Source organism: Pteropus medius, unplaced genomic scaffold (assembly GCF_902729225.1).
Source record: "Pteropus medius unplaced genomic scaffold, Ma_sr-lr_union100, whole genome shotgun sequence".
NCBI classification, from domain to species: domain Eukaryota; kingdom Metazoa; phylum Chordata; class Mammalia; order Chiroptera; family Pteropodidae; genus Pteropus; species Pteropus medius.
In genome coordinates, this window is record NW_024352004.1 from 459,376 (window position 1) to 485,652 (window position 26,277).

A 26,277-nucleotide genomic window follows, 5' to 3' on the forward strand; every position below is an offset into this window, starting at 1 on the left:
TGAATTGCTTAAGATTCGCCCACATCACTTCATAAACTAAAACTGAAGAGTCAAATGTGCTTCCTACCAGAAACAGTTGGTACACACAGTCTCCCACTCAGACCTAGAGACTAATAGGAAGGAAATGACATGGGACACATGGCAGGGCTTCCTCCCAGCCCACTATTTCCCACTAATCACCTTCATTCCTTTAATTGCACCTCTTAGGTTTTCTAGGTCTTGCAAAGTCTCTTTTCCCTTCTCCAGAAGCCGACATTTCCATGCAGACCAAATCAAAGGCTTGGTACTTTAAATCAAGTTCTGGCTAATGGCAGGTAGATAGGAAAGTTTACTTCTCAGTCTTCTCTCTTTTTCCTCTAAAAAGTCCTGTAACAAATGGTCTTATGCATGTACCCAGCCCCTTTATTCTCCGACACCACTTAGACACAACTCCCAACCTTGGACGCCCTTAAGTTATACACTTTATACCACATTTCTGGATGTTCTCAAAGGGTGGAAAGAGATGGTAAAGAGTAGAAAGCAAAGAATCTAAAGAAAAAGGTCAAACTTAAGACATACTTTCAGATTCCCTCCATCCAGGGCCTCTGAAGCACACGCACAAACCTGAGACATGAGTGATGGTTAAAAAAATTTGGGTTTTTATTGTTTTTGCTAAACAATACTAAAAAAAAAAAAAAAAAAAAAAAAAAATTGTTTTGAAGGCAGGGCTTGAATTATTTAATTTTGATCCATTTATTTAATTAAAAAAAAAAAAGGAAGGGGAAAGAGATCATGGCCAAAAAAATAGTAGTTAATCCTACCCCATCCCCGAAGCTCCATTACCCACATCTCACTCAATGCCCAATATTCAGATGGTGGCACACTCTGCCCTACTGGACTGCCCAGAAGGATGGGTAACAGGTGCTAGTTTTAGCTCTCAGCAGGTTATTCAAACCAGACAAACTGGTGAGCTAAAGTCCAGAAATTCTTTCCAGGTTTTCTGCCCATCAGCTGAGCACATACAAACTGTCAAAGCTTGTAAAATTTAAGGGGGACAGGGAAAGGCATAAGAGCAGGAGGTTGACAGAAATGAAACTATAGGTCACCCAAGCTTTCTCCTGGGCTAATGACTTTGAATACAGACAAAGAAAGGTTAGGATAGGTGGAGTCCAGGTTTCTGATGAAAGAAAATCATCCCTCGAAGAGGAGTTGAGATGTGTCATGCAAGAGTTCTTCCTGCAGAGGGCACAGGAGAAAGGGCAACTGACTCTCCCATCTAGGAGACAGGAATAGTGAGGAAGTTCTTCTAGTACCATGAAATTAAACAAAAGGCTGAGGGAGAATCCTGAGGTTCAGGTTAAATGTGGGACTGGTACACACAGAAAGATTAAAAAGCCAGCAGGAACCCTCAAAGCCAACTCCCATCTGCATACACTGGCTCTACAAAGCACTGCAGGAGATTCTTGCTGTGAACTAAGTCAAGTTAATTGCCTGGCTATGGGTAGTGGGGAGAACAATACATTTTTATTTTTGGAGGGATGAGGTGGGAAGAGCGGCCATGATCTAGTAAAAAGAGACCTGCAAGAAGCAGAAAATATTTAGAGAACATTTTAATATATATTTTCATATATATATTTAAAGTTAAGAAAAATAAAACTAATTCAAGCCATGCCCTGTGCAAAAAAAGAAAAAAAGAAAAAAAAAGAGAAAAATTTAAAGTGAGACCTCTGTCTGCTGCTCTAGTCTCAACTTAAGTATCACAGTCAGCTTGTTACTTTTATTTTGGAAGAGAAGATGTAAAAGTTTCTTTCAATCATTCAGAAGGCAAGTGTAGCCACTTATAAAAACAGAATGGCAGGGACAGACTAGGAAAGAAAAGTCAGAGGTGGAAGGGTAGAGACAGAAATTTTCGAAAATAAAATTAACAAGGTGACTGACTGTTCCAGAAGGGGGCTGTGAAAAGGACATGGTGGACCAAAGTCTGTTAGTCAAGTAACGATTCAACTTTTAAATTATTCTCTTGTTCTTTTTGTTGGGTGTTTTGTTTGTTCAAGTCTAAGATTTGGAAATGCTGACCCTTTGTTAACAAGAGCCAACAGAAAATATAGGATCCCTTCCCTCCCCCGGCCTGCCTCCGCTGAAGCCACCACCATCGCCTCTTGGCTGGATGCTGGAAGAGTCCTCCGTGTGTGTGGACTCAGGATGACAGGGCAGCCTCCTTCTGTGGTTGCTGGGCTTGTGAACGCTGCAGTATCTTTTGGCTTTCCACGTCTCTAAAATGTTTTTCAACCTGAAAGAGACCAGTCAGCCTAGGTCAGAAACGGAGATGGGCACTCAAGGTCTCTCAAACAGTCCACTCCAGGCTTAGATAGCCCCATCCTGCCAACCAGCCCACAGACTATTCAGGCGCCTTTGCCCTTGCTGTCTGTTGGCTTTTCCAACAAGGCAGGTTGGGGGCCTCTTATTTCAGCCACATTTTTTGCAGCTTCAGCTAAGACTGGCTAAAATAAGATAACTCTATAAACTAAAACAGAAATTCAAGAGATTATTATGACCCCTCTTCACACAAGTACAGAATGGAAAGCTGGCAGGGAATTATATAGTCTTAAACTTTTTACATCCACAATGTTGATCTTTCAGTACTGTTTGTTTATAAATGCTGCAACGCAACCTAAAAAGTCAGATGACATGCAGGGTCAGAGGCACCAGTGATAACTAATTTATACTAATCAACCCTTCCTGAGAAGAATCCGACCTGGGATGCAAGGAACTTTTCAAGTCCAAAACCACAGAATGGTCTTGCTAATTCCAAAAAGACCACACTGCAGCTGACCACTCGCTTTATTCCACACTGCCCAGTGGTTCCACCCCCGCACGAGTGTCCCCGCCACAGCTGCAGAGCACCACATTGCAGGGAAGCAGATTGGCTGTGTCAGAAGAGACAGGGATTGCAGCTCACTGTCCTGCCCTGATGCTGGAGCGTGAAGGCCGAGGAATCGCCCTCTCCCCTAAAGTTTCACGGCTCCTTTACTTACTATTTTGCGTACATGGCTCAGTGCACTCCCCTCTTTGCCTTTACAGTTTTCCACTTGATATGGGGGTGTAATAACAACTTCTTCCATGACTACAATGTTTTTTTCTTGCCATTTACAGTCTTTAATGCTGGAAGGAGAAGACAGTAGGTAAAAGTTACCTCTTGTGGGCATCCCACACCTCTTGCTGACCCCAAGCTCCCAGCTCCCACTCAGGCGACAACTAGCTGCCAGCAGCCCAGAGAGAGTAGCAGCCAAGAAACATTTCCTGGGCACCACTGGCTATAAAAAGCAATAAAACTGATGCACATTTACTCTGAGGAGGGCCCAGAAGAGTTTCTCTGAAGCATTAGGGACCTGGAAAACCACAGAAAACTTGGTGCCAGCCTCAGAAGTCCAAACCAAACTGAGTTACAAAAAAACAGCTAGGTTGAGACCACTAGCTTCAACTTAAGTAGCAGCCCCGGGCAGAGGTTGGCAAACTTTTTATATAAAGGTCAGACAGCAAATGTTTTAAACTTACAGGCCATTCAATCTCTGTCACAACCATGGAACTCTGCTGCTGTAGCACAAAAGCAGCCACAAATAATATACAAACTAAGCTGAATTGGTCCAATGGCGGTAGTTTGCCAACCTTTGGCTTAGGGGGAAACTGGCACCTTTAGAAAGAGAGGAGAATAAATTCCGCATCATACTGTGATCTGTAGTCTTTCCACCACCTGAAACGGAAGCTGTTCCTCAAACTGGCCCCTCTCAATTATCAGACAGTTTCCCACTTGCCAAACTGGGAAAACCCATTCCAGTTCACACTTGGGAAAACCCAAGGCAACTAATACTAAGAGAGTTCCTTCACATACCTGTAAATGCTCAGATACTCACATCAAGGCCTCTTAACAGCTCTGATGCCAGCTGCCATCTGTGCACCAGACCCAGGTGGTTAAATAGGGTAACAGAAGGCAAGGGGGAGGAGGGGAAGGACTGTCAAATGTTTCAGTTTTTCAGCAACTAGGAGCTAGTGGAGAGTCAAATGACTTCTGGTGTGACAAAACGTCTTTTAAGAGGTGGTAATAAGGTGGCCTTCTGCTCTCCCTAACTCCCTATGTTTATCCCAATTTACAACTGGGAAGACTGAATAGATATAACTTTCATTTAAGAAAACTGCCTAAGCTTTTAGAGAAAGGTACAAGATCAAAATAACAAAAGACAAAGAAATCACTAGTTCTAAATTATGGAATACTAGGTCTGGAAGGGATCCTTAGGGATAACCTAATCCAAAACTAAGTCTTATAGATGCAGAAACTGAGAAACTGAAGCCCAGAAAAGACGTGTCCACGTTTACACCATTCTTCTATATGGAAAGGCAACAAGCACCTGCATTGCTAGATGCCAAGATACTGCCAACACACTACCCAGCTTCCCTGGTGACTTTCAGGAACACGACTACCCAAGAGTCAGCCACCAGAGAGCACAGCCAGGCAGTATCACCCCCAGGACAAGGTGCCCCCTATAATCCCCCAACTCACGTCTTGTGAATGGTCTGGAAGAGCTGCTGGCCCTCTAGGGAGACACCAGCGCTGATTGCATAGGCCTGGCTCAGCTTCTCCTCCTTCTCTGTCCGTGCTTTGCTGGCAAGCTAGGGTGGGGGAGAGGAAAGAGACTCAGAAAAGCATTTACCTTCATACTTTCCAACAGTCAGGACCTAAGTTGAGGAAAGGAGGCCAGAAAAAACTGGTTTGGGTAGAGTCAGTTTTCTCAGAGATCAAAAGTGAAACAAAAACACACAATATACCTGAAAAGTTACTGCTACTCCTGGCAAACATTCTTTCCTTCCAATATTTATTGTATGCCTACCATGTGCCAGACATTCACTGTGCTAAGCTACAGATACAGCTCTGAATGGGGGGTAGGGGAGATAGATTATAAACAAAAACAAAAATAAGGTAATTTATACAGTACTAAATGCTAGAAAGAAAATAGAGAACAATGTGATAAAATGTGACTGGGGAGCTACTTGATGAAACAGTGATAAAAAGTAATACAAATATAGGAAGAATTAAGAATTTTTATCAGCTCACGTGCTAGAGTCTCAGTTAGAAATTACTATCTATTGCACCTTCATAAGCCAGAATTTGCAGCTCTAAAGACTACCTTTCTAGCACCATTATCTATGCACACACAGGGAGCCAAGATGTAAGTAAATCTAACCATAGATATTGTCCACCTTCAACTTGAGATGAAGAGCTATCCAGCTCTTTAGAAAAAGGAATGGTCTGCATTCTACTTCAAGCCTGCTCTTTAACTGCCCTCTAGTGGAACAATCACAAATTAATCGAAAGAAATTCTACTAAAATCTAGGAAATCCCTCCCAACAGGAGTGGGGTCTGTCAATCCCTGTTGCCCCTCTAATACATATTTGATCCCATTCCAAACAGTAATCCCATACTATTGGTTCCTAGAGACTTCAGAAGTGCAAATTTGTTTGAATGTAAAACAAAACGAATAGGCTGGACAAGATGGTTAAAACCAACAAAAGACAGATAATACGTCTGAAAGTCAAACAAATGATCGGGAGATTTTCAGACCCATGAACACCTTAATATACTGATGCTGCAGCACACTAAAGACATACATACAAACAATTTGTCCCCAAACGCCAGCTCCTTAAAAACAAAGAGATCATACCTCCAACACATTCCCAAAGCACCTAGATGCTTGGAATTCTTAAACATTTCTATTCTGCTTTAATAGTGACCCTTCAAACCATAAACCAAATATTGTTTTGAAGGGAGGAAAGTCAACAATGTATCTAACTGTTTGCTGGCAAAATAAAGTGCTTTATTAAGCTATGGGTTTGACCATGAAGATGAAAAAAAGAGGTTAGTGGGTTATGGGGAACAGGGGAGTTTCATCTCTGCCTCTGAGTTTCAGAAACTGACTGAGGGAGAAGGGGATCTAAGCACAGATGAGAAAGTTCATACCCACTTTCATTTCAGTCTTCCCAGATTAAGGGGGAAGGAAAGGTCAAGATGCAGTGATTTGAAGCCAGAGCTCCTTTTTCACATATCCCCAGGACAAGGAGAGAGACAGATAGCAGAAGTAAATAAATAATTTTTCAAGCTCAGTTTTGCCATCTGGCCCCACCAGGTGATAACTTCACAGAGAAATAAATACCAAAGAAATAAATGTATAGGGCTGAAAGCATTCCTCCAATCACTGGCAATTCCAACTGCAGCAAGAAAGACTCGTGGCTGGAAAGCTGTTTCTATGGAAAGAGAACTACTGGTGGTAGATTTTAAGTGGCAACAAGCAAAGCTTACTCAGTCACCAAGAAAACCCTGGTAATAAGGAATTTCCGTGAGTCTCACTTTCCCAACAACCCTGTAGGAAATCTGAAGTCTCTAAGAAAAGAAGGAAAACTGGAGGGCAGGAGAGCTTCCTGGATTAACCAAGCTCCTGCAGAGCTCCTGGGAAGCAAATGGTGGTCAGGCAGATGTCTACCCCATGAGCATGCAGGAAGGCCTCATTTTTAGGTCTTTTTAAAAATGTTTATCCTTGAAAACCAAAAACATCTCCCAATACTGGGTCAGACAAAGCTGCGTTTGTAAAGCTTGTGTTGACTAGATAGTCTGGGTACTAGGAGTGAAATATCCTTGTCACCTACACAGTAGGTTAAAAACATAACATCACCCATTTGGTAAGAGAGAAGAGTTGGCTCAGGGAAATCAGGCATCTATGCAGGAAGTACAAGAATGGAACTCACAAATTAAGCTAGAAGAAGTGGGGGAAAAGGCTAGAAGAGGAGCCACTTTTGAATTTTGCCAGAAGCAAAATAAAATGAATATAAATCTCAGCCAAAAGTGATTAGTTTGAACAGCCTGAATAACAGCAACGCAATGGTTATGGAACAATGATTTCAAAATGCACCCCTAGCCCCCCCAAAAATACCAGTTGTATAATCTCTTCTAAAGGCTCTGAAAGCAAAGGAGAATAGATGATTCTCCCTTTCGACTCATAGTGCAAACAGATCCCAAATGCTAAATGATATGAGAGCCCCGGAAAAGTCAGCAGGCATCAGTGTAAGCTAACTGTGTTTCAATTTGCCCCAATATCCTCAACTATACTCTACCTGTACCTATAATTGTGCTTTGAGGGTCTGGACTTAATGCAAACTGTGAAACCTACCGTTATCAGTTTACAGACTGCATTTTCATGGCAATCTGAAAAATATTTAAATATGATATTCAGCAGCAGATCTGCTTTCACTAGGAAGTTGTAAAAAAGGGGTAAATTACTCCCAAGGAGGACCCCATCAACAAGAATCTAAAAGTGTTTCTTCTCAAAATTGAGGGTGAGAGGGGAGGGATTACCTTGTTCTTTTTAGGAATGTTCCTTAAAACTGACGAAAAATGTGGATAAGCCTCCTTTTGTAAAGTAAGTGACTATCACTCTACCCTCGAGGTAGCTGTTATACAGATCAAATTTTTCCACATGTTTTTCTGTAAACTAATGCATATCTATAAATGGTCCAGTTATTTCAAGTTAATAACTTTATAGTAATTGTTAAACCACCAGAGGGAACCAATAAAAGCTGCCCTTAGTAGAGAAGGTATAGGGTGTACCTTTTAAGCTTGGGAGGGTCATCAGGACTGCAATTTTAAAAATTCAATGACTATCACCATACATCCATTTTCAATGCAAACATGCAAGCCACTGGCCCCTTCCAATAAAAACTGAGGCACTAACTGTTTAGAATCTCATAGACTATTAAAGGCACAAACTTTAAAAGCACACAGGATTCAGGCAAACAGAAACACAAACCTACAAATATTTTTCACTCATGTACATGTGGCTTAATTGAAATGACTGCACAAGACAACCTGTGCTTAGCTGCCTCTTCTTTAATTTTGTATGTTTCCCAGTGAAAACAGTTATTCCTAGTCTACTAACCTGTGCTTCCTCCTGTGGCCATTTTATATACAGCACCTTAATGTGGGTAATGGAGAAAAGTGCATGAACTTGATACCAAAGCACATCAATATTAAAAGGCTTCTTCTAGTCATGCCTGCTGCTGGCTACCCCTTGAATGAATTAATGAACACCAATGACACATATCTCTTCCTGCACTCAGTGACATGAAGAGCAAGCAGCCACAATGATAAATTACAAATAATATGCATTTCATTTTGTTAGTCACCAGCTAGGCCATCTTATTTCCACACACATAGACCAGGAAAGCACAGGTGCTGTGAGGAATCCAGAGGAAGTCTTACTGCAAGTATTCAGCAGGCTGTGACAGCTGATACAACAAGGAAAGCAGAGCCCAGAGACGAACCTGCTGGATGTGACCTAATAACTCCAATGAGCTCAGTTTGTCTTCCCTGTGTATTTGGGCCTTCCAACTAGCTGACTTCAAAGGGGTTAAGAAACACTGCAACTGCTGCCCTTTGCCAGTGCTGCCTGCAAGGCCTGGTGGAGGCTGAAGGATGGTAGACAGAGCACCCAAGAACAACTGTCATTCTAAGGCCCATGCTTGCTCCTGCTGTTTCAATTCTGAGGTGTGCTCTTGGAAAGCCCTCATTTTTAGCAACAAGCAATCTCTCGAAAATATTTCTCCCAAATATCAATATCCCCAAGTCTTCCTATTCCCTAGCTGAAAGCTCCTGCCTGAAAGTTTCTAATAAAATACTGTTCTTTACGACTTTGGATAACTGGGAACTCAAAAAACAGAGCATCACACTTGGACTGGTATCCTAGAATACATATTGTAACACATGAATCAAACACCTGAACCACAGAGCCAAAGAGGCCTGGTAGTGAACACTATTATAAGAGCTAAACTCTTGTTGAGCAAGCATTTACTCCATGCTCAGCACCAAGCTACACACTTTACATGTATTAAACATTTAATCTGCACAACAATCCAATGAAATAGGGACTAAAATTATTCCTACTTAATAGATGGAGAAACTAAGGCACAGTTGAGAAACTTGCTCAAGTTTACCAAGCCAGAAGTGGGAGGAGAGTCTGGATTTGAACCCAGTCTGCTCCCAGAGCCTGTGTTCTTAAACTTGCACTGCAGTTCTAAAAGAACTGTTTTTCCATCAACGTCCCCAGTACAGAATACAATTGTCTACCTTTCATTGAAGGGCCTCTCTTTTCTGAAAAGGACCCCTGGCCTCATCCAAAATCTCAAGGACATCCTTCATTTCTTTTGTTAAAGGTAACTCAGATATTGTGTGAGGGAGCATTTCAGGTCAATAATTATAGGTATTCCCTGGACCCGTCATTTTCTGATGTGCCAAGACTAGAGAAGGTAAGTCAAGCATCTCTTGCACTTGAATGTTAAGATACGTTGAGCACTTTGAGCTATGATGAAAAATACCCTGCAAATCCAGGGGCATGGCACCACCTCAATCTCCAGACTTTGACATACTTGTCAAACCATCATATTGCTGCTATACAATACAGACCGGTCTCTAGTCACAGTCAGTACACACTATAGGCAAAATTTTATCTATGCCAGTTTTCGTTATCTGTAATTACATCATTAACTGTATTCATAGCTATAACAGACAATAAAACCTCCTGGACACCAATAGAGTAATTTCCTAGCCCTGAGACCCTGAAACCAGTACTGCTGTATAATCTCCACATGGCTCCATCACAGAAAACTGACTGAGATATAAGCTGAAATCTGACCTTAACAACCTACCTCTGACAGTATACACTCAAATGAGTCATCTCACACAGGGCTGTGAGGATTTAGGGTGATAACATGGGTAAAAACACTAGGTGAGCTGTATAAAGCACTGTACAAACACTAGTTGTTAACATTATTATTGTAACATCATCATTATTAGCAGAGAAGGTGGCTTGTGGGCCATTCCAGAAAAATCCACATAATCCAACCTTTCTTTAGCCAATGAGCTCAATGCTCTCCCTTCTGGTTTCTATAAGAGCTGCCAGAGAGGCTGTAAGTCCTATACAGACTATCTTCCAAAGTATAACTGGAATAATATATTGGGAAATGCCTTTAACTTTGTGTGCCAAAATGGGGGCCCCACTTATGAAATAAAGAGTTGATTTTATTCAATGATAGTGAAAGAGCCATGTGCTATTCTTTCTTGAGCCCTGAAGCAAGCAGAGAACAAAGTAAAATAGAAGAGCCACCATGCCTCTAAAAAAGAGATTCCAGCTAAAATCCCTCCCTAACACTCATGAGCTACATGAACCTGAGCAAGATTCATAACCTATCTTGAGCCTCGGTCCATTCGTCTGGGGCCTACCATGAAAGGTTATTGTTTACCATAAAAGGTTATTGTTGGCGTTCAGTAAGATATACAGTTGATCCTTGAACAACACAAGTTTGAACTGCGTGGTCCACTAATACACAGATTTTTTCAACTGACCCTCATTGTTCAAGGGTCAACTCTGCGGTTGGGAATCCGCATAAGTGGAGGGCTGCTATAGTTATATTAGGATTTTCAACTTCAAGGGAGGTCAGTGTCCCTAACCTCCACGTTGTTCAAGGATCAACTGTACGTGTAAAGCACTTAACATCAATATTGGCACTTAACTAGTTCTTTCCCTCTCTTTTTAGAACAACCTCCATTAGCTCATTGACAGAAGAGTAAAAGTTTCTAAATTGCAGAGATGGACAAATTGAGCACCTTCCAAATCAGCTTGATTCCATTTAACTTCTCTCCCTTTATCTAATTAATTACCATTTATTCTTTAAGACCCTACCCCACTGCAACATCTGAGCCTTCCCTAAAATGTTCACTATTCTATGCCAAGGGTTGGCAAACTACAGCCTGTGAGTCAAATTCAGCCAACAACCTGTTTTAGTTCAGTTTTATTGGAACGACCATGCCCATTTGTTTACATATTATCTATGGTTGTTTTTGCTACAAAGGCAAAGTTGAGTAGTTGTGCCAGAGAATCTATAGCCCACAAAGCCTAAAATATTTACTATCAGGATCTTTACAGAAAAAGTTTGCTGTCCCTGCTCTATGCTATCATAGCACCTTGCTCATACCTCCGTTAACACTGATCCCACCATACCGTTATCACTAAGATAAATGCTGCTGCACCTCACTACTCCCAACAAACATGAGATTCTTGAGGGCAAAGGCAGTATCTTAATCATCCTGACATCTCCAGCACCTAGAAGGCAGGGGAAGTGAAAGGAAAGATGGATAAAAAAGAAACTTTGACTATTAGTGGTTCATAGACCTAACAGTTCCTAGAGGTTAAGTGACTAATATAAGGTCACACAATTCATTAGCATCCCAGCTGTAAATGAATAATTTACAGTTCTTCAAACATTCTCTCCACATTCTACCATACCACACTGTTAACTTGGCGTAGTATGTAGATCCTTCACTTTTCTAGTTCAGGTAAAATCTGCTTCACTCTTCAGGGTAGTATCTGGTATTTACCTAAGCTAGTCTCAAAATTACAGTGCTAGAACTGCACCATTTCCCCGACACACCCCTGTTCCGTGCCAGGAAAATTAGACTAGTTAGAATTCCCCTTTCTTAACACTAGAAGAGATATCACCACTGACCCACCAGTAAAGTCTTTATTTTGAATTATCTCCAACAAAGAAGAATGCAGAGATGGCTGCAATACACCTATGGCATTACTCTGCCAGAGTACTTGGGCAGAGTACTTGGGCTTAAGTCTTTTCAGGTAGACAGCTATCCTCCCCAGACCTCTATGTCAAGAAAGCCCCCTTCAGAACTAAACCCTTGACCTAATGAGAGCCCCATTGAGTCAGTTGGTTGCCATATACTATAGCCTGAACTGAGCCATGAGCCCTAACCTGGAGCACTGCACCCCCCATCATGGCTGTCAGGTTAACCCCAAAGTTTGAATGCCACTGAATGTGACCTCCTTCAAAAGCCTGGCGATTTTTAAAATGGCAGTCACTCTACCTCTCTGACTATATCTAATACCACTACTACTTAACATGCCCCATTACTCAGCAGTGATGGGCTCTTCCTCTTCACCCCTACCCCCTGACCCTCACTGGTATCTTCATAACACTTCTCTGAGGAAACAGATGTCTGCTCAGAGCCAGGTGCAAAACTTACTGGTGGACTCTTAACCAGGGACTGTGGCCTTAACAATATATTCCAATCAAGTGAGCCAACAGGTTATATACAGCTCCTAGAAACCAGAAAAATTTTATCTGACAAAGCCTTGCTTTCACTAGACAAGCAGTTATTTCTCTTCCCACATTTACACATAACATGAACATTTTCAACCTCCTACCAATATACACATACCTAAACACAGGGAGGCCAGGTCATCTGATTTTACTTGGTGTTAACTCCAGACCTCAACACATTAGGGTCAAGATACGGTCAAGGGCCTGGCTAAAATGATAGGTCCATGAACATAGGCCACAATGCAATGGCTATAGACTCCCCCAGGAATTTACTCATACTTGAGGATTAACTCTCAAATTGCCAGAAAGTCATATGGTTAGCTAAATTTTAGCTCTGAAACTGGTGGAACTCAAAACAAAAACTAAGTCAATACTTCCCTCAGTGTGACATCATACCTAAAAGTAAGCACTGACGTCAGTTTTTAAAGTCGACTTTGTGACTCTTCCACTTTCTCAGCCTTAATAGGTCCCTCTACCCACTGACCAATCTCCAAATACCATTTTTATCCTAAGGCAGTCAACTCATTCTTCATTACCAGGAACTAATGATATACTCTTTGAATCGCTTCCTGGTTCCATTTGATCATTCACTGCTTGTTAGTAAGATATAAACAGGTAAAAGGAGATTCAAGAAGCTGACAAATCAGTCAGTAGTGAACGGCTTATCTGTAAATTTCACTTTTCTATGCTTTCTTTTCCTGTCTCCCCCCAAAAACACACAAATATCTCCTCTAGAGTTCTCTCCAACTCAGCAAAGTGATAAGACTTACATCTCATTCAATGCACTGGCTGCATTTATTTATCTGAACAAATGAATATATACACTTGCCTTGGCTATGTCACTGAGTTCTTTCCTGAGAGACTCAGAGATTGGAAACACAGCCTTCTAAATTCTGTGACTACTCATCTAACCTCTAGTTCACAGGCAAGTGTTAACTATGCCACCTGATAACACTGCCCTGGAAATTCAAGTTAATTCTGGACACCAACAAGAGGTTTCTTAAAAACATCTTTTAATTTTAAGTTGTTACATATTGATGGCGTCCAATACAACTTTGATTTTCCCCAATCTTGGGCTGGTGAGTTCTGATATCTGAACAAATGTCAGATCCAATGCCAAGAGAGACTGACATAATAACAGCATCAATTTTCTTGGCTGCCTTCCCTTTGTCATGTTGCCTCCCTTCCCCCATGTTGCTTCTTATGCTATAATTCAAGGAACATCAGTTGGCTACACATAGCTGATACAGGAGAACAAAATTAACAACTGCCAAGTCTAATCCTTATATCACTATAAGATACATACCAACATTATCCCATTTTAACAGTGAGGAAACTGATGCTTGGTAAGGTTAGGTGGCAGAGAAATGATTTTAAAGACTTATCTGCTTGGTTACTATGTTCTTTCTACTAGACCACACTGCTCCTGACTACACAACACACGTTTCTCTTTACTTAGAAACATTACTTAGGATTATAGATATTTTGATACGATTCATTTCACCAAACTACTCTATAAACTTAGGCTTAGCACGCACAGCAAGTAGAAAAAACATGGGACTTTGCTGTCAAAACATCAGACCTGAGTTCAAATCCCAGTTTTATCACTTATTGGTTATTTGGCCTTAAGCTAGTGATTCATCCTCTATGAGCCTCAGTTTACTCTTCTATAAGACAGTGATAGTACCCACACCATAAGAACTATTGTTAGGATTAAAAGATGTCTACTAATTGCTAGTTCAGAGGGTGGCACGTGAAAATATTAGTTCCCACACTACTAGTCATATAACCTACAAGTCACTTAAATAGATAAGACTGTTTTCTCATCTGTTAAGCTAAAAGAAAAATATACTCTAAAGATCACACAACGTGGCTGTGAAAATGAAATGAGATGTGTCGAAGCTCTTTATAAACTGTGAAGAACTAGAACAATTAAGGTATGGTCTCCAGCACAGCGTACCACAATACCTTGCACAAAACAGATTTTCAGTAAATGTTTGATAATGCTACATAAGAGAGAACCTTATTAATACTGACAGGCCCTGAATCATCTCCTGAGAGCACTACTAACCCATGGGAAACCTTTATCCCCACAGAACAAGATGTGGAGTCAATTCAAAGGAACTTGTTAAGAAACACCTTACCTCACCCCACCATGCAGATCCTAGGGCTCTCATCCTCAAGCAATATTTAAGCTTTCCTCATGATAAACTAATAAGAACCATAGTGAATAAACTGAATCTCACTTACGATTGGCTTTGGTGTGCTTTTTTACTTTTATTTAAATGCTTCTGTCTTACAGTAAGGAAAATCAGAACACTTTAAAAGGGTACATAATGCTACTGTGGAGAAGATAAAATGATATTCAAAACTTCCACCTTCTGCAACTCCACTGTCCTCTTCCAAGCTTCCTCTTACATCCCACTGCTGTGGATAGACATAGGACTTCTTAGCCTGCAGTGAACTGCCAATAGAAAGCAAAACGGGCTCATCTCCAATTTCTAGTTCATACCTTCTCTAGTTGGGCTGGAATTTAGTATTTCCTTTAAAAGGCCTTCTCTTCCATTTCCTGCTGGGTTGGAGTAAACAAATATATAGTTTATATCAACAAGTTTAATTAAACAGAGCACTTACTACGTAAGCAAGATGACCCAACATATGATGGTATCTTCCACTGGAAGTGAAGGTCACAGGTAGCACTCCCCTAGACTGTGAGCATCAAGAGTTTTCTTTCACGGATCTCAGGGCACTTTAGTTCCCTTCTAACATGCTTAAATAATCCTCCATCTTAAAAAACCCTAAGTCCACGCTCTTAAATGAGATGAACTTTCCATGTCATTTAAGCAACTTGTAAATAGCTGCCTGGACTAGCTGTTTTCACTAACACTAGCAGGCTCTTTTAATTCTAACTGAATCCAAAGAGGAATCACAAAGCATCTTCAAAGGTTAGTTTCAAGGGAAAGCTAATATTGCTTACTTATAAACATATCTACAAATGAAAAAATTAGAAAGAAATCCAAAGATAGCCCTCCAATCTAATTTTAGTTTTCAGTTCTGACTCCTCTTCCCAGCAAACCTTTTTCAAGACTTGGCAAACAGGCTACAAAGAAAAGTAAAGATTTCTGGTATTCCCCTATTACTTCCTACTACTTTCTTGAATGAATGGGTAAACTACTAGTTTACAACAATGCTAGTAAATAACTAAAACTGACCAGTGGACAGAAAAAATAAATAAACCTGATCAACAGAAAGCATAACCCTAAAGGCAAGAATAATGTGCAAACTAACCGTGAACTATTTGTATTTGAAGTCAAATATAAGAGAACTGCTTCTTAGCAATCCCACCCATACCACTCCAAGCCGTCTCAGATAAATGGTGGTATTTGTTGATTATGAGCAGAAATCAGTATCTTTTAAATTTAAGAACATCAACTCTTTCATATAATCATTACTCTACTACTCGCCAATGATCCAGGTATTTAGTGACAAACTTCTCATGCCCTATAAACACCAAAGAATAACTTAGAGCCTATTTCTCTCAACATACTAGGAATAAACTATTTCACTTGAATCTTTTAAAATCTCTTCAGCTAATAGAAGACCACCCAGAGTTCCTATACTCTAGTAGGAGGTATGTGACAAAGCTGGGATTTCAAAAATCTTTGTTTCTAAGGATGGGGTGTTTTGCATGCAATATGAAACCCAAGACCCTTCCAAATCTGTCCTCAGCCATCACTAAAAAAATATGTGGTATTTCCCTGGAATCTGGAAGGAAGAGAGCTCCAGATCTAAGGTAACTTATATTCTGCTAGCCTCAGTTATCCTCTATTGTTTCACTGCTAGAGTGTTTTCTTGCTCTGCTCAATTGTAGCAAACACACCACATTCCCAAGAGAGGCAAGAGAATATACATTATAAGACTCCCCCAGAGGGAACAACTTCCACCACGCTAATTCCAGAGACTTAAGGAAAAGCAGCTGCTACTAAAACTGAAGGCCTAACTTACTCATTCAACAAATATTTATTAAGCACCTACTCTGTGCAAAGCTCTGTATATGCGGTGGTGAACAAAACATATGTGGTTCCCATCCTCACAAAACGAAGTTTGATGAGACAGAAAAGCAACTCCAAAAACAAATGATATACAATTATAATTACAAAAAGGCTATTAACTTGCTCAGGACTCACTGATCTATACTTGTCCCAGTATAAAACAAAAGCAATCCTCTTTACTCTCACAAATGTCCCAGGTTGGACTATAAATGTTATGTCTCCTTAGCTCAAAGGGTAAGATATTGTAAGAAAGAATAATGGGAAAAAATTACTTTAGCCTAGGTAATCAAAGATGACTTCTTAGAAGATGTGCCATTTAACTAAGTCCTGATGGATAAGGCTACAGTTATTTTGGAAGTAAGAAAGTTCCAAGTACAGGGGACAGCAAAGGCTACAACAGGCTTGGAGTATTACTGTTATCAACATAAACTTTGGCTGACAGAACTGAAGAGTCAAAAAAGTGATTTGGGGGTTCCCAGAGATCAATTTATACATCTAAGATTAAAACATTCTAAACCTCTAATTTTGTTAGACCTCATATTTCAAACATAAAGACCAAAATGAAGCTCTAAGGCAATGGTTTTCAAATTTTTGTTGGTCATGAATCCCTGAGAATCTGAAAAATACTTCATATCTTCACCCAGGAGAAACATGTATTTATGTATACACGCATGCACAATTTCAGGAGGTTCACAAGCAACACCCCTTCTCAACCCCACCAACACCAGAAGTTCACATATGGACTTCAGGTTTAAAAAAAAAAGCCGTCTTTCACAAAGGACAAAAGCAAAAAGTTCTCAACTCTAGTTCTCTATTTGAGCATTAAGATGTTCTTAAAATCTTCTGAAGATATCCAGGAATAAAACTAAACTAACATGTTTTTTTAAAACAATAACAGAACAAGCTATTTTAAGTCAATGATGGATAATAAACAATGGACAATGTATATATCACCAAGAGTCAATGAGAATTTTCCCACCATTTTGGAGAGCCAGAACTGCCCTCAAGTCCTTACCTTACTAACATTGAGTGAAGCTAGGGGAGGAGGGGTTTCTGTTCGGTCATTAATTATTTCCACGTCTGAAACATACTGTAAGTTTATGAGCAAGATGTCTGCATGGTTGGGCTTTCCACTGGAAGAGGGACATTCTGGTGAGAAAATAAAGTTAAGGAAAATAGGGGCAAGCAGACAATAACACATCCCAAAAGGGGCATGGAAAACAGAATTCACACAAGGCTTGTGTAAAAGGTGTGCCATGAGCAGGACAGGAGAGCCTCACAAGAATCACAACTCTCCTCTGGAAATCTCTGCCTGTCACCTTCCTCCCGCTTGACCCCATAACCAAAAGATCTCAAGCTTTTCAAAGCCATATATGATCCAAAACTAGAAGCCTCAAAAGGATTTATCACCTTCTATCAGTTTTATGGAGAGGCGCAATGCAGTTTTAATGCCTCACGTCTACTGTATATCTTAAAACTAATGAACACAGGAGAAGCAGTGCTTTATGCTCTTGGTGTAATACTGCCTTCATTTGTACAGTGCTCTTTTCACTTTCTCAGATTTGAAATTTCCCATTTTGCAAGAGAAAATTACAGCACTGGAAAAGCAGCTCACTCAAGGTAATCCAGTTAGTTAACTCATTCATTCCTTCACTCATTCTCCAACCACTTATTAAAAGCACACTGTGTCAATTAAAAGCAGAGTAATTCCTCATTCCCAAACCCTACCAACTAAACCACTACTGTAAAAGGTTTTATTTGGTCTAGATATGAATTCTTGTAGTATAAAAAAAAGCAATTGTTCTCGCTGGTAATCAGTTTCAGAGGACATCTTCCTAAACTAAAAATCTACAAGTAGTAGATTAAAATACTTGCCACTCAACTGCAGCAGACTCATTAGGAAACTTCTTTTGAAAGATGCCATAAAGGATTTCTCCTCAAAAAAAAAAAAAAAAAAAATCCAAATAAACCCACCTGTGGCTCAAAAAAAAAAAAGGAAGGGGTGGCACAATTATTACAACCAACAAGCATTTTGTTTCCAAGATTTGAGTTTCCTGGAATAATTCAGAAATCATTTCCACCCCAAAGAAGTAGGCCACCTTTTCCATTCTGTTGGACACTGTCACTTTCAAAATGGGAGGCTACTTCTATGGAAAACTCAGAACTCCATGTGCTGGGCTGGGCAAGAGAAGATAACTTACTGCTTCACCTGTAACCCGCACATCCCTACATAAGCCCCTGAAAAACGTGGTCCTTTCTCTAGACCAGGTCTCCAATGCAAACATCCCCCAACAGCAATTTTCAAATGACTGAGAAACCTAAAATTCAGCATTCCCCACCTCTAATGGCATCACGCATACACACGAAGCAGCAAAACAAGCCCCTATCCCCAGTTCAGATAAAACTCTGCTCAGTTACTCTCAGTTACTCTCCCCAAAAACAGGCGAGGCCCATTTGGTCACCACCCCACCGCCCTTCCTTGAACCAAATCCCATCAGTAGACACCCGCTCCTAAACTCCATACCCTTGCCCTCCCTACTAGCAGTTCCTTACTCCACTCCCCCTACCATCCGGGCTCCAATCCCCCAACCCTCTCCCACGACCACCCCCTCTCCCACGACCACCCCCTCTCCTGATCACTGTCCTGTTTCATACCGTTCCCCTCGAAAAGCCATCCGCGTGTCAAGCCCCCTTCCACCCACCGGCCTTCGCCTGGGGCCCAGGTCCCACTGGGGTGGGAAACAGGATCCCCAAAGCAGACCTAGGGACCCGCGAGAGGGGGAGGGGAGTCCAGAGCCATGCGCATGCGCTCCGGGAGCCGCGGTGGCCGGTCGCCCCTAGGCCCGGAGAGGGCCCCAGCCGCCGCCGTCGTCCCCCACCCCCCCACCACCACATATACACGCCGGCCCGGCCTCGGGCTCCGCGCAGGGAAGGATACTTAAAGCCAGCATTTTGGACTGGTAGTCAAAGGCTACCACCTCGCCCTGCAGCCGCTGCTCCTGGCACGTCCGGCACGACACCTGGCTCCCAACGCTGAAGTACTCGCCCGGAGGAGCCGCCATCTTGGGAGAGCAGCCGCGGCCGGCGGCGGCGGCAGCAGCGGGCGAAAGCCGGGCCCCCAGTGAGCGCCGCGACGCGACGCACGGGGCGTGCTGACGTCATACGGCAGGGCGTGGCCGGGCGCTGGGTGGGGCGGGAGGCAAGGTGGTAGAGGAAAGAAGAGGAAATGAAGGGGCATCTGAATAATTATGTTTGTGCAGCTGCGCCCGCTTGGTAACGTGCTTGCAGGGTTCGTTTTAGAAGTCAAAGGTAAGTGACCTACGTGGACTGAAAAGGGAAAGGAGGAAGGAGTTTCAGTTCTCCATTATGTGTACACCTTCACACAAGAGTTTGATTAACTCTATATTTTACTTATGAGGAATCCGAGGCCCAGAAAACCAAACATTAAACTTGCCCAAAATGATTATTCTAGTCACAAAGTGGTAGTGGAAATAACATTGGCTATAGAATTAGCTAAACTGGAATCGAAATCCCAAATCTACTACTTGCTGTTACATGACTGAGCAAATTACTAAACCTGATCCTATTTCATTATTTCTTCTATATTAACACTTATTGAGCATCCAACAACACTTTGAGGTAGGAAACAATATCTTCATTTTACAGATGAAGAAACTAAATCTTAGAGAAACTAAACTTGTCTAGGGTCGCACAACTAGCAAGGATTTGGTCTGTTTCCAAAAATAGTGCTATTTACTACTATACTATATTAGGTAGTACCTCATAAAGTAGGGTTAAATGAGAGAAAGTGTATCAATGCATGGCATGTAGTAAATAAATAAATGGTAGTTCCTCCATGATCACCCATCACCTTTAGAACTCAAGATGCTTCTCCATCTCCCATCTTCTCTAAAAAGCCAGGGGTGGGAGTGAAGAGCAGTGGTAGTAACAAAAGTTGCCTTGGGTCAAGAGTTTGGGACACCCCCCCGCCAGTACGTGTAAGTACTATACAGATGATTTTTCAAGCCCTATCATCACCAATTTCCACCCCAAACCTACCTACCGCCTCCCCCCCCCCCAATATAGACATTCTGAAGCTTTATGTGTAGCAACAGGTTGACCTTTCTCTAGGCCAGAGGGAGGCGGAGGGCCAGCCTTGGCACTACTTAACCTGAACAAAGTTCAAAAGTGTTTCCTTGCCCTGCAAGAGACATCAACTTCCTGTTGGTTGTATATTAGTACTATCATTTAATAGGAATAAACTTACTTCTTCCTCATACTTGTGTTTTCTTCAGAGAACTTTCATGTCTGGCCCTTGATAACAAGTCGTATGTAACTGCCACTCCACTTTTTATATGGCATTGTGATTTTAGGTTTTCATATGTAACTGCCAGGCACTGTTAGGAAAGTCTTCCTGGAGGAAGTGAAAAATCTGAGACCTGAAGGACGGGTAGGGAAAGAGAGTGGCTATGTTCTAGGCAGAGGGAACAGCATGTGCCAGGACACCTAAGAGGAGAGAGCTTTATGATTTCAAGGAATATAAAGTAGCTCCAAAATATTATGAAACAAAGTGTAGGGGTAAGCTGGTGAAGGTTGTCTGGCTAGAGCCAGGACAAACTTTCAAAGATGTAGAAAATGTAGGCTTTCTCCTTGGAGAAATTGGAAAACATTTAGCAAGGAAGTAGAATGAGATTTATATCCAGCTTCCCTTCCTCATGCCTTTTTAATTCATGAAATTAATTTCTTAACAAGAACCCAGATTTACATTCTCATTTTCACTCACCCATCAGAAAACTCTCTCCAAGAACAAAGTTGCTTGAGATAGGAAGGAACTGAGGAGCCACTTGGTCTCCTCCTCCACCCCTAATCTCTGCCCCTAGACAGAACATCGCCTAGAATAGCTGAGATTTCTATTATCTGTGTGTTGTTCCATAAGATTATTCCAAATTTTGTCGCGGTATGTGCCTCCCCTCTTCCCATACCAATGCACTTACTATCTCATGGTTTATCTGCCCCAGCAGAGTTTTGGAAGGCAAGAGGATGCAAAGAAGGGGGCAAGACAGCTTAGAACTGGAAGTAGGACTAAGACTGTCCTATATTCGAACGTCTTTAGGGAAGACCCCTCAAAAGCAAGAGGTCAGTCTCCAAATCAATTGTGGATGAAATCGGGCGATAGAGGGGCTTGGGCTTGGGGAGGAAGGCACGGGACTGATCAGCGGTGTGTACAAATTTAGGGTCCCGCTTCAATGCCGAGGAGGGATGTCCATAGCTCTCTTCTACAAGAGATCTTAGAATATCTTTGGAGGGTAGCGGTACTGGAGTAGAGAACTCCACTCTGGAAGGAATCCTGGCCCTAGAGATTACACATCCATCTTCGCAGCAGTAAAGCAGGGAGGGACCCTGGGCGCGCCGCGGCTCCTCAGGTTATTCCGTCCCTTGACCCGGAACAGCAGCGAGAGCTGTTTCTACGCCCGAAGCCCACGTGCCAGCAACGGCGGCCACGTGGGGCTCTGTGGAAACGCCTTCGCAGAGATTTGTCCCCTCCGCTGCCCAGTAGAGAGGAAGGCCGGAGAACAGCGCTGGAGGAAACCGTACCCGCTAGGGCTCAAATCGCGGGAGCCTGGGACTGCCGAGGGCGGGACACAGGGCAGGGTTTGCGCCGGCTGCTGGTGAAAAAGGCGGGGTCTGGGTTTCGTGAGGGTGGGCTTCGGCGGGCAGTGGGTGTTGGTTTCCTTGTCGTCGGAACTCCTCGGCTTTCGCCCTAGAACAGGCCCCGGCCCAGGCGGCTCCTGGATCATCATGGAGTCCACTCTAGGCGCGGGCATCGCGATGGCCGAGGCACTGCAGAACCAACTGCCCTGGCTGGAGAAAGTGTGGCTCTGGGTCACCTTTCTGGGCGATCCCAAGAGCCTTTTTCTGTTCTACTTCCCTGCGGCATACTACGCCTCTCGCCGTGTGGGCGTCGCAGTGCTCTGGATTAGCCTCATCACCGAATGGCTCAACCTCGTCTTCAAGTGGTGAGATAGCGAAGCCCTCCGGCGTCCGGTTCCCCCACCTCCAAGGGCCCTGAGTCCTATGCAAGCCTTGATCTTTCAGCAGGTGCCTCAAGGGCCTGGATCTCCCCCAACCCACCCCGCAACCACCAGTGAACCCATAGCCTTAAAGACCTCCCATCTCTACCCTGTGGTCCCTGACTTTTCCCCTTTGAGCATCTTTGTGCATCTTGTTTTCAGACCTCAGAGTCCCTATCCTATCCATTAGACCAGTGTTTCTCAAAAGGGCCTTATCAGAAATCACTTCAGTGGCATGTTTAAAATGCAGATACCCCATTCCATCCCAGACACACTGATTTTAGAAACTCCAAGGGAGGGGCTGGGAATCTGTATTTTAACAAGCATCTGTGGTGACTTAAGTAGCTGAAAGCCTTGCTTCTCAACTCACTTTCATTCATCTATTCACTCATTTACTTGACATAGTTTTTAAGAAGCATGCTTTTTGCCAGGCTTCACAGTAGCTGCTAAGGACAGAGAAAACATGCATATTTAGGTGTGCTCCCCGGAACATGACCAGCAGCATAGGAAGCATTTGAAAACTTCCTCGAAATGTAGCCTCTCAGGCCCCGGGGCAGAGCTACTGTATCAAAATCTGCATTTTAACAAGGACCCCAGGCAATTCGTGTGTACAGTAAAGTGTGAAAAGCACTGAGCTAAAGCATTGCCTTCCAGGGAGCACTTTCTCTCTTCCCTTTTCCCTTCATTTACTAATAGGCTCTTCACACAGACTTAGAAGCCAGGAATCCCAGGCAAGTGAGTGGGGCCCTTGGGCTTATCTCTCTGTGCCACCTGTTCTCTTGGGTGCAGAAGGGAGCTATGCCTCCTGCTGGGCATGTAGCTGCACCTCTCTTCACCTCAGCCTCTGCTGCCAGATCTCCAGCCTGGGGGAAAGAAAGGATGCTCATAGGAGATCCTTGAATGGGCTGGAATGACTTGTTGAAAAATGGAATAAGAGTTACCTTCCCTTCCACACCGTTTTGCAAGGCCTTCACCCCTACTGTAAACCGAAAAGCAGTTGTGCAATAGTTTTCTTCTTGTCTAACTGTTCATTGTGTTATCTCCTCCCTCAGAGTTTGTATGAGCCTCCCTCTTTAGTCTTGTTCCCCTAAGAATCAGACCACCTCCCCCCCCCACCCCTGGTAGACACTCTCAATGACCCTCCTGACAAAAACCTATTCATCTGCTAGGTATGTATTGAGCGCTCAGTGCGTGAATAAGGCTCAGTTTTTGGTGGAAAGAGGCAGTTCCTTTTGTACCTCCCTCCCCAGCACTTGGCTTCCTGCCAGCATCTCTTCTGCTCTCCCACCTCTTTCTGGCCACAGCAGCCTTTTCACAGTGTGTGGTTTCCCAGGGACCAGTCAAGCACCTGCTAGGCTATGGGATTTTGAATTTTCGTTCTCCTTATTCTTTCTCAGCCTCCTCTATCCATTCCTCATTCACATTTCAGACATAAGAGGCTTACCTAAGTAATTTAGGTATAGGTAATTCAGGGGAAAGCAAGAGGGTTAGTGAGAGTCTGGGAGGGAGAGAGAAAGAGAGCCAGGTCCTGGGCTGTCTATGGATGAGAAGAGCAGAGCTGGCCCTGCAGTGGGAGGGGGAAGAGTAGGACTTCTGAGCATCTCAGAGCATGCATGCGCGTACACACACCACGATCTCTTACCTTCTTATCACTTTAAAAAATAGTGTGCTTTTTCCTGTTTCAAGATAAAACACCATGGCAATGTAATGACACAGAATTGAACTCCCTTTCTGACTCCACATGCAGGCTCTCCAGATGTCTGTCTGCCCCTCTCCTGTCCCCCTGGCTCTCTGCATGTACTTAACATCATCTTAAAATTGTTCGTTCTTCTAGGTTCCTGTTTGGAGACAGGCCCTTTTGGTGGGTCCATGAGTCTGGATACTACAGCCAGGCCCCAGCTCAGGTTCACCAGTTCCCCTCTTCTTGTGAAACTGGTCCAGGTGAGAAGTCTCAAACCTCTCTTCTTCAGTGTGGTTAGAGTTCAAGAGAGCATTTCAGAGTACTTTTCAGCTGGAGTGGCCCAACCAGAGGCCCAGCCTCTCAGCCATACTGGCCCAGGGAACAGTAATTTAAGAAATCCCAGGAAGACTACGTTGAATTCTGGGAGAGCAACTATGCTAGTGTGTGTTAGCTGCCCACCTTGTTTAGAGTAGAGCCACAGGGCAAAGCAGTGGCCTCAGAAAGGAGCAAGGAAGGCATCAGGGCAGAGGAGCTATGGGCTAGTGCTGGGAGAAGGCTCTCTTCTCAGCCAGGGGGATGTAGCTGTGTTGAGCTATCACCAGGAGCACCTGGGTTTTGCCCCCATCCTCTCACCACAAGCTTCTGGATCCCCCACAGGCAGCCCTTCTGGACACTGCATGATCACAGGAGCAGCCCTCTGGCCCATAATGACAGCCATCTCTTCTCAGGTGGCCAGTCGGGCCCACAGGTATGCCTGAGCATTGCTCACCAGAGGGAGCAGGGGTGATGGTACCCTGGACCCAAAAGACCCAGCAGCAGGCATCTTGGGGACCCAGGGAGCTGGAGTTCTGGGAACCCTGGGCATTTGTGCTACGGGAAGCTGAGCTGTGTCCAAATACCCTCTGAACCATTTGCATATCTTCTTTTTAGCCGCTGGGTGAGGGTGATGCCAAGCCTGGCTTACTGCACCTTCCTACTGGCTGTTGGCCTGTCCCGGATCTTCCTCTTAGCACATTTCCCTCACCAGGTGTTGGCTGGCCTGATAACTGGTGAGCAACTGAGACAACAGGATGGGCCCAGAGGTTGCCATTGGCAATGAGAAGACCAGTCTAGGATCTTCCCATTGTATAGCCAACCCCAAGGCCTCCTTTATGTCTTTCTGTTTTGCCAAGCTGCACTGTTGCTCAGAGGGGTTCATATCCCCAAACTCCTTGAAGTTGCTGTCACTCCACTTCCCTAGGTGCTGTCCTGGGCTGGCTGATGGCCCCCCGGGTACCTATGGAGCGGGAGCTAAGCTTCTACGGGTTGACCTCACTGGCTCTTCTGCTGGGTGCCAGCCTCATCTATTGGACCCTCTTTACACTGGGCCTGGATCTTTCATGGTAAGTTCCACTTTGAAGCATGGGCAGGCTGGGCCTGTCCGGCTTCACCTGTACCTAGCTGGTAGATCTCTGGTTCACTATAGCGAAATTTGGACACATTACCTTTTCACAAACATAAACTGTCCTGGGATCTCAGCAGAACATGGGGGTCGGCCCCAGAGCAGGTGAGAGCCATTGGCCTTCTGGGTTCCAGGGAAACCCTCTCCTGGAAAAGACTCTTCCTTCTGACAGGTCAATCAACCTAGCCTCCAAGTGGTGTGAACGGCCCGAATGGGTGCACATGGACAGCCGGCCCTTTGCCTCCCTGAGCCGCGACTCAGGAGCCGCCCTTGGTTTGGGCATCGCCTTGCATTCTCCCTGCTACGCCCAGGTACGGCGGATATACCTGGGAAATGGCCAGAAGATAGCCTGCCTTGTGCTGGCTATGGGCTTGCTAGGCCCACTGAATTGGCTGGGCTACCCGCCTCAGATCAGCCTTTTCTACATCTTCAATTTTCTCAAATATACTCTCTGGCCATGCCTGGTCCTAGCCCTAGTACCCTGGGTGGTGCTCATGTTCAGTGCCCAGGAAGCACCACCCATCCGTTCTTCTTGACTTCAGTTGCCTCCTACAAAGCCAAAATCCTGGGACCTCCACACTCCGGGAGGCAGCTCTATGCCCTCCTAGTCCCACAACAGGCCCTGCTCATCTTGAATTTCCCACTTCTCCCAGTACCTGGTCTTAGCCCCAAAGAAGGGCCTTCTCTCTCCCAGGAAGGCGGGTCATCATCCTGCCTTTTCTCCCATGTCCACAAAAAGCAAAGTCAACATCAAGACTGGTGGGTTCCTACAACACTGTGAGGGGCTCAGAGTGGCCCCAATAAAGCCCTTTAACACTTCTGGACTTTTTTGCCTATGTGCACATC

General features: G+C 43.6%; 2 protein-coding genes across 7 annotated transcripts; one reads left to right on the forward strand and one right to left on the reverse strand.

The window, feature by feature from the left end:
- Positions 1-293: 293 nt before the first annotated feature.
- LSM12 (LSM12 homolog) lies at positions 294-19,431 on the reverse strand. Its single transcript, XM_039846655.1, has 5 exons — positions 19,177-19,431; positions 17,254-17,387; positions 4,535-4,644; positions 3,015-3,141; positions 294-2,269 (listed from the first exon to the last, which is right to left on the reverse strand). Exons 1-5 carry the CDS (start codon positions 19,298-19,300, stop codon positions 2,177-2,179), a joined length of 588 nt encoding a protein of 195 aa, XP_039702589.1. The 5' UTR covers positions 19,301-19,431; the 3' UTR covers positions 294-2,176.
- On the forward strand, positions 19,425-26,250 carry G6PC3 (glucose-6-phosphatase catalytic subunit 3). 6 transcript variants are annotated; one of them, XM_039846648.1, is made up of 8 exons: positions 19,425-19,547; positions 21,260-21,374; positions 22,004-22,255; positions 24,144-24,250; positions 24,648-24,738; positions 24,921-25,039; positions 25,231-25,372; positions 25,604-26,250. In XM_039846648.1, the coding sequence occupies exons 3-8, from the start codon at positions 22,038-22,040 to the stop codon at positions 25,965-25,967; spliced, it is 1,041 nt and encodes a 346-aa protein (XP_039702582.1). In that variant the 5' UTR covers positions 19,425-19,547; positions 21,260-21,374; positions 22,004-22,037; the 3' UTR covers positions 25,968-26,250. The 6 variants fall into 6 exon arrangements, with proteins under 6 accessions (XP_039702582.1, XP_039702586.1, XP_039702585.1 ...); XM_039846651.1 differs by having other exon boundaries at positions 19,441-19,547; positions 21,257-21,374; XM_039846652.1 differs by lacking the exon at positions 21,260-21,374 and having other exon boundaries at positions 19,435-19,547.
- Positions 26,251-26,277: the final 27 nt, after the last annotated feature.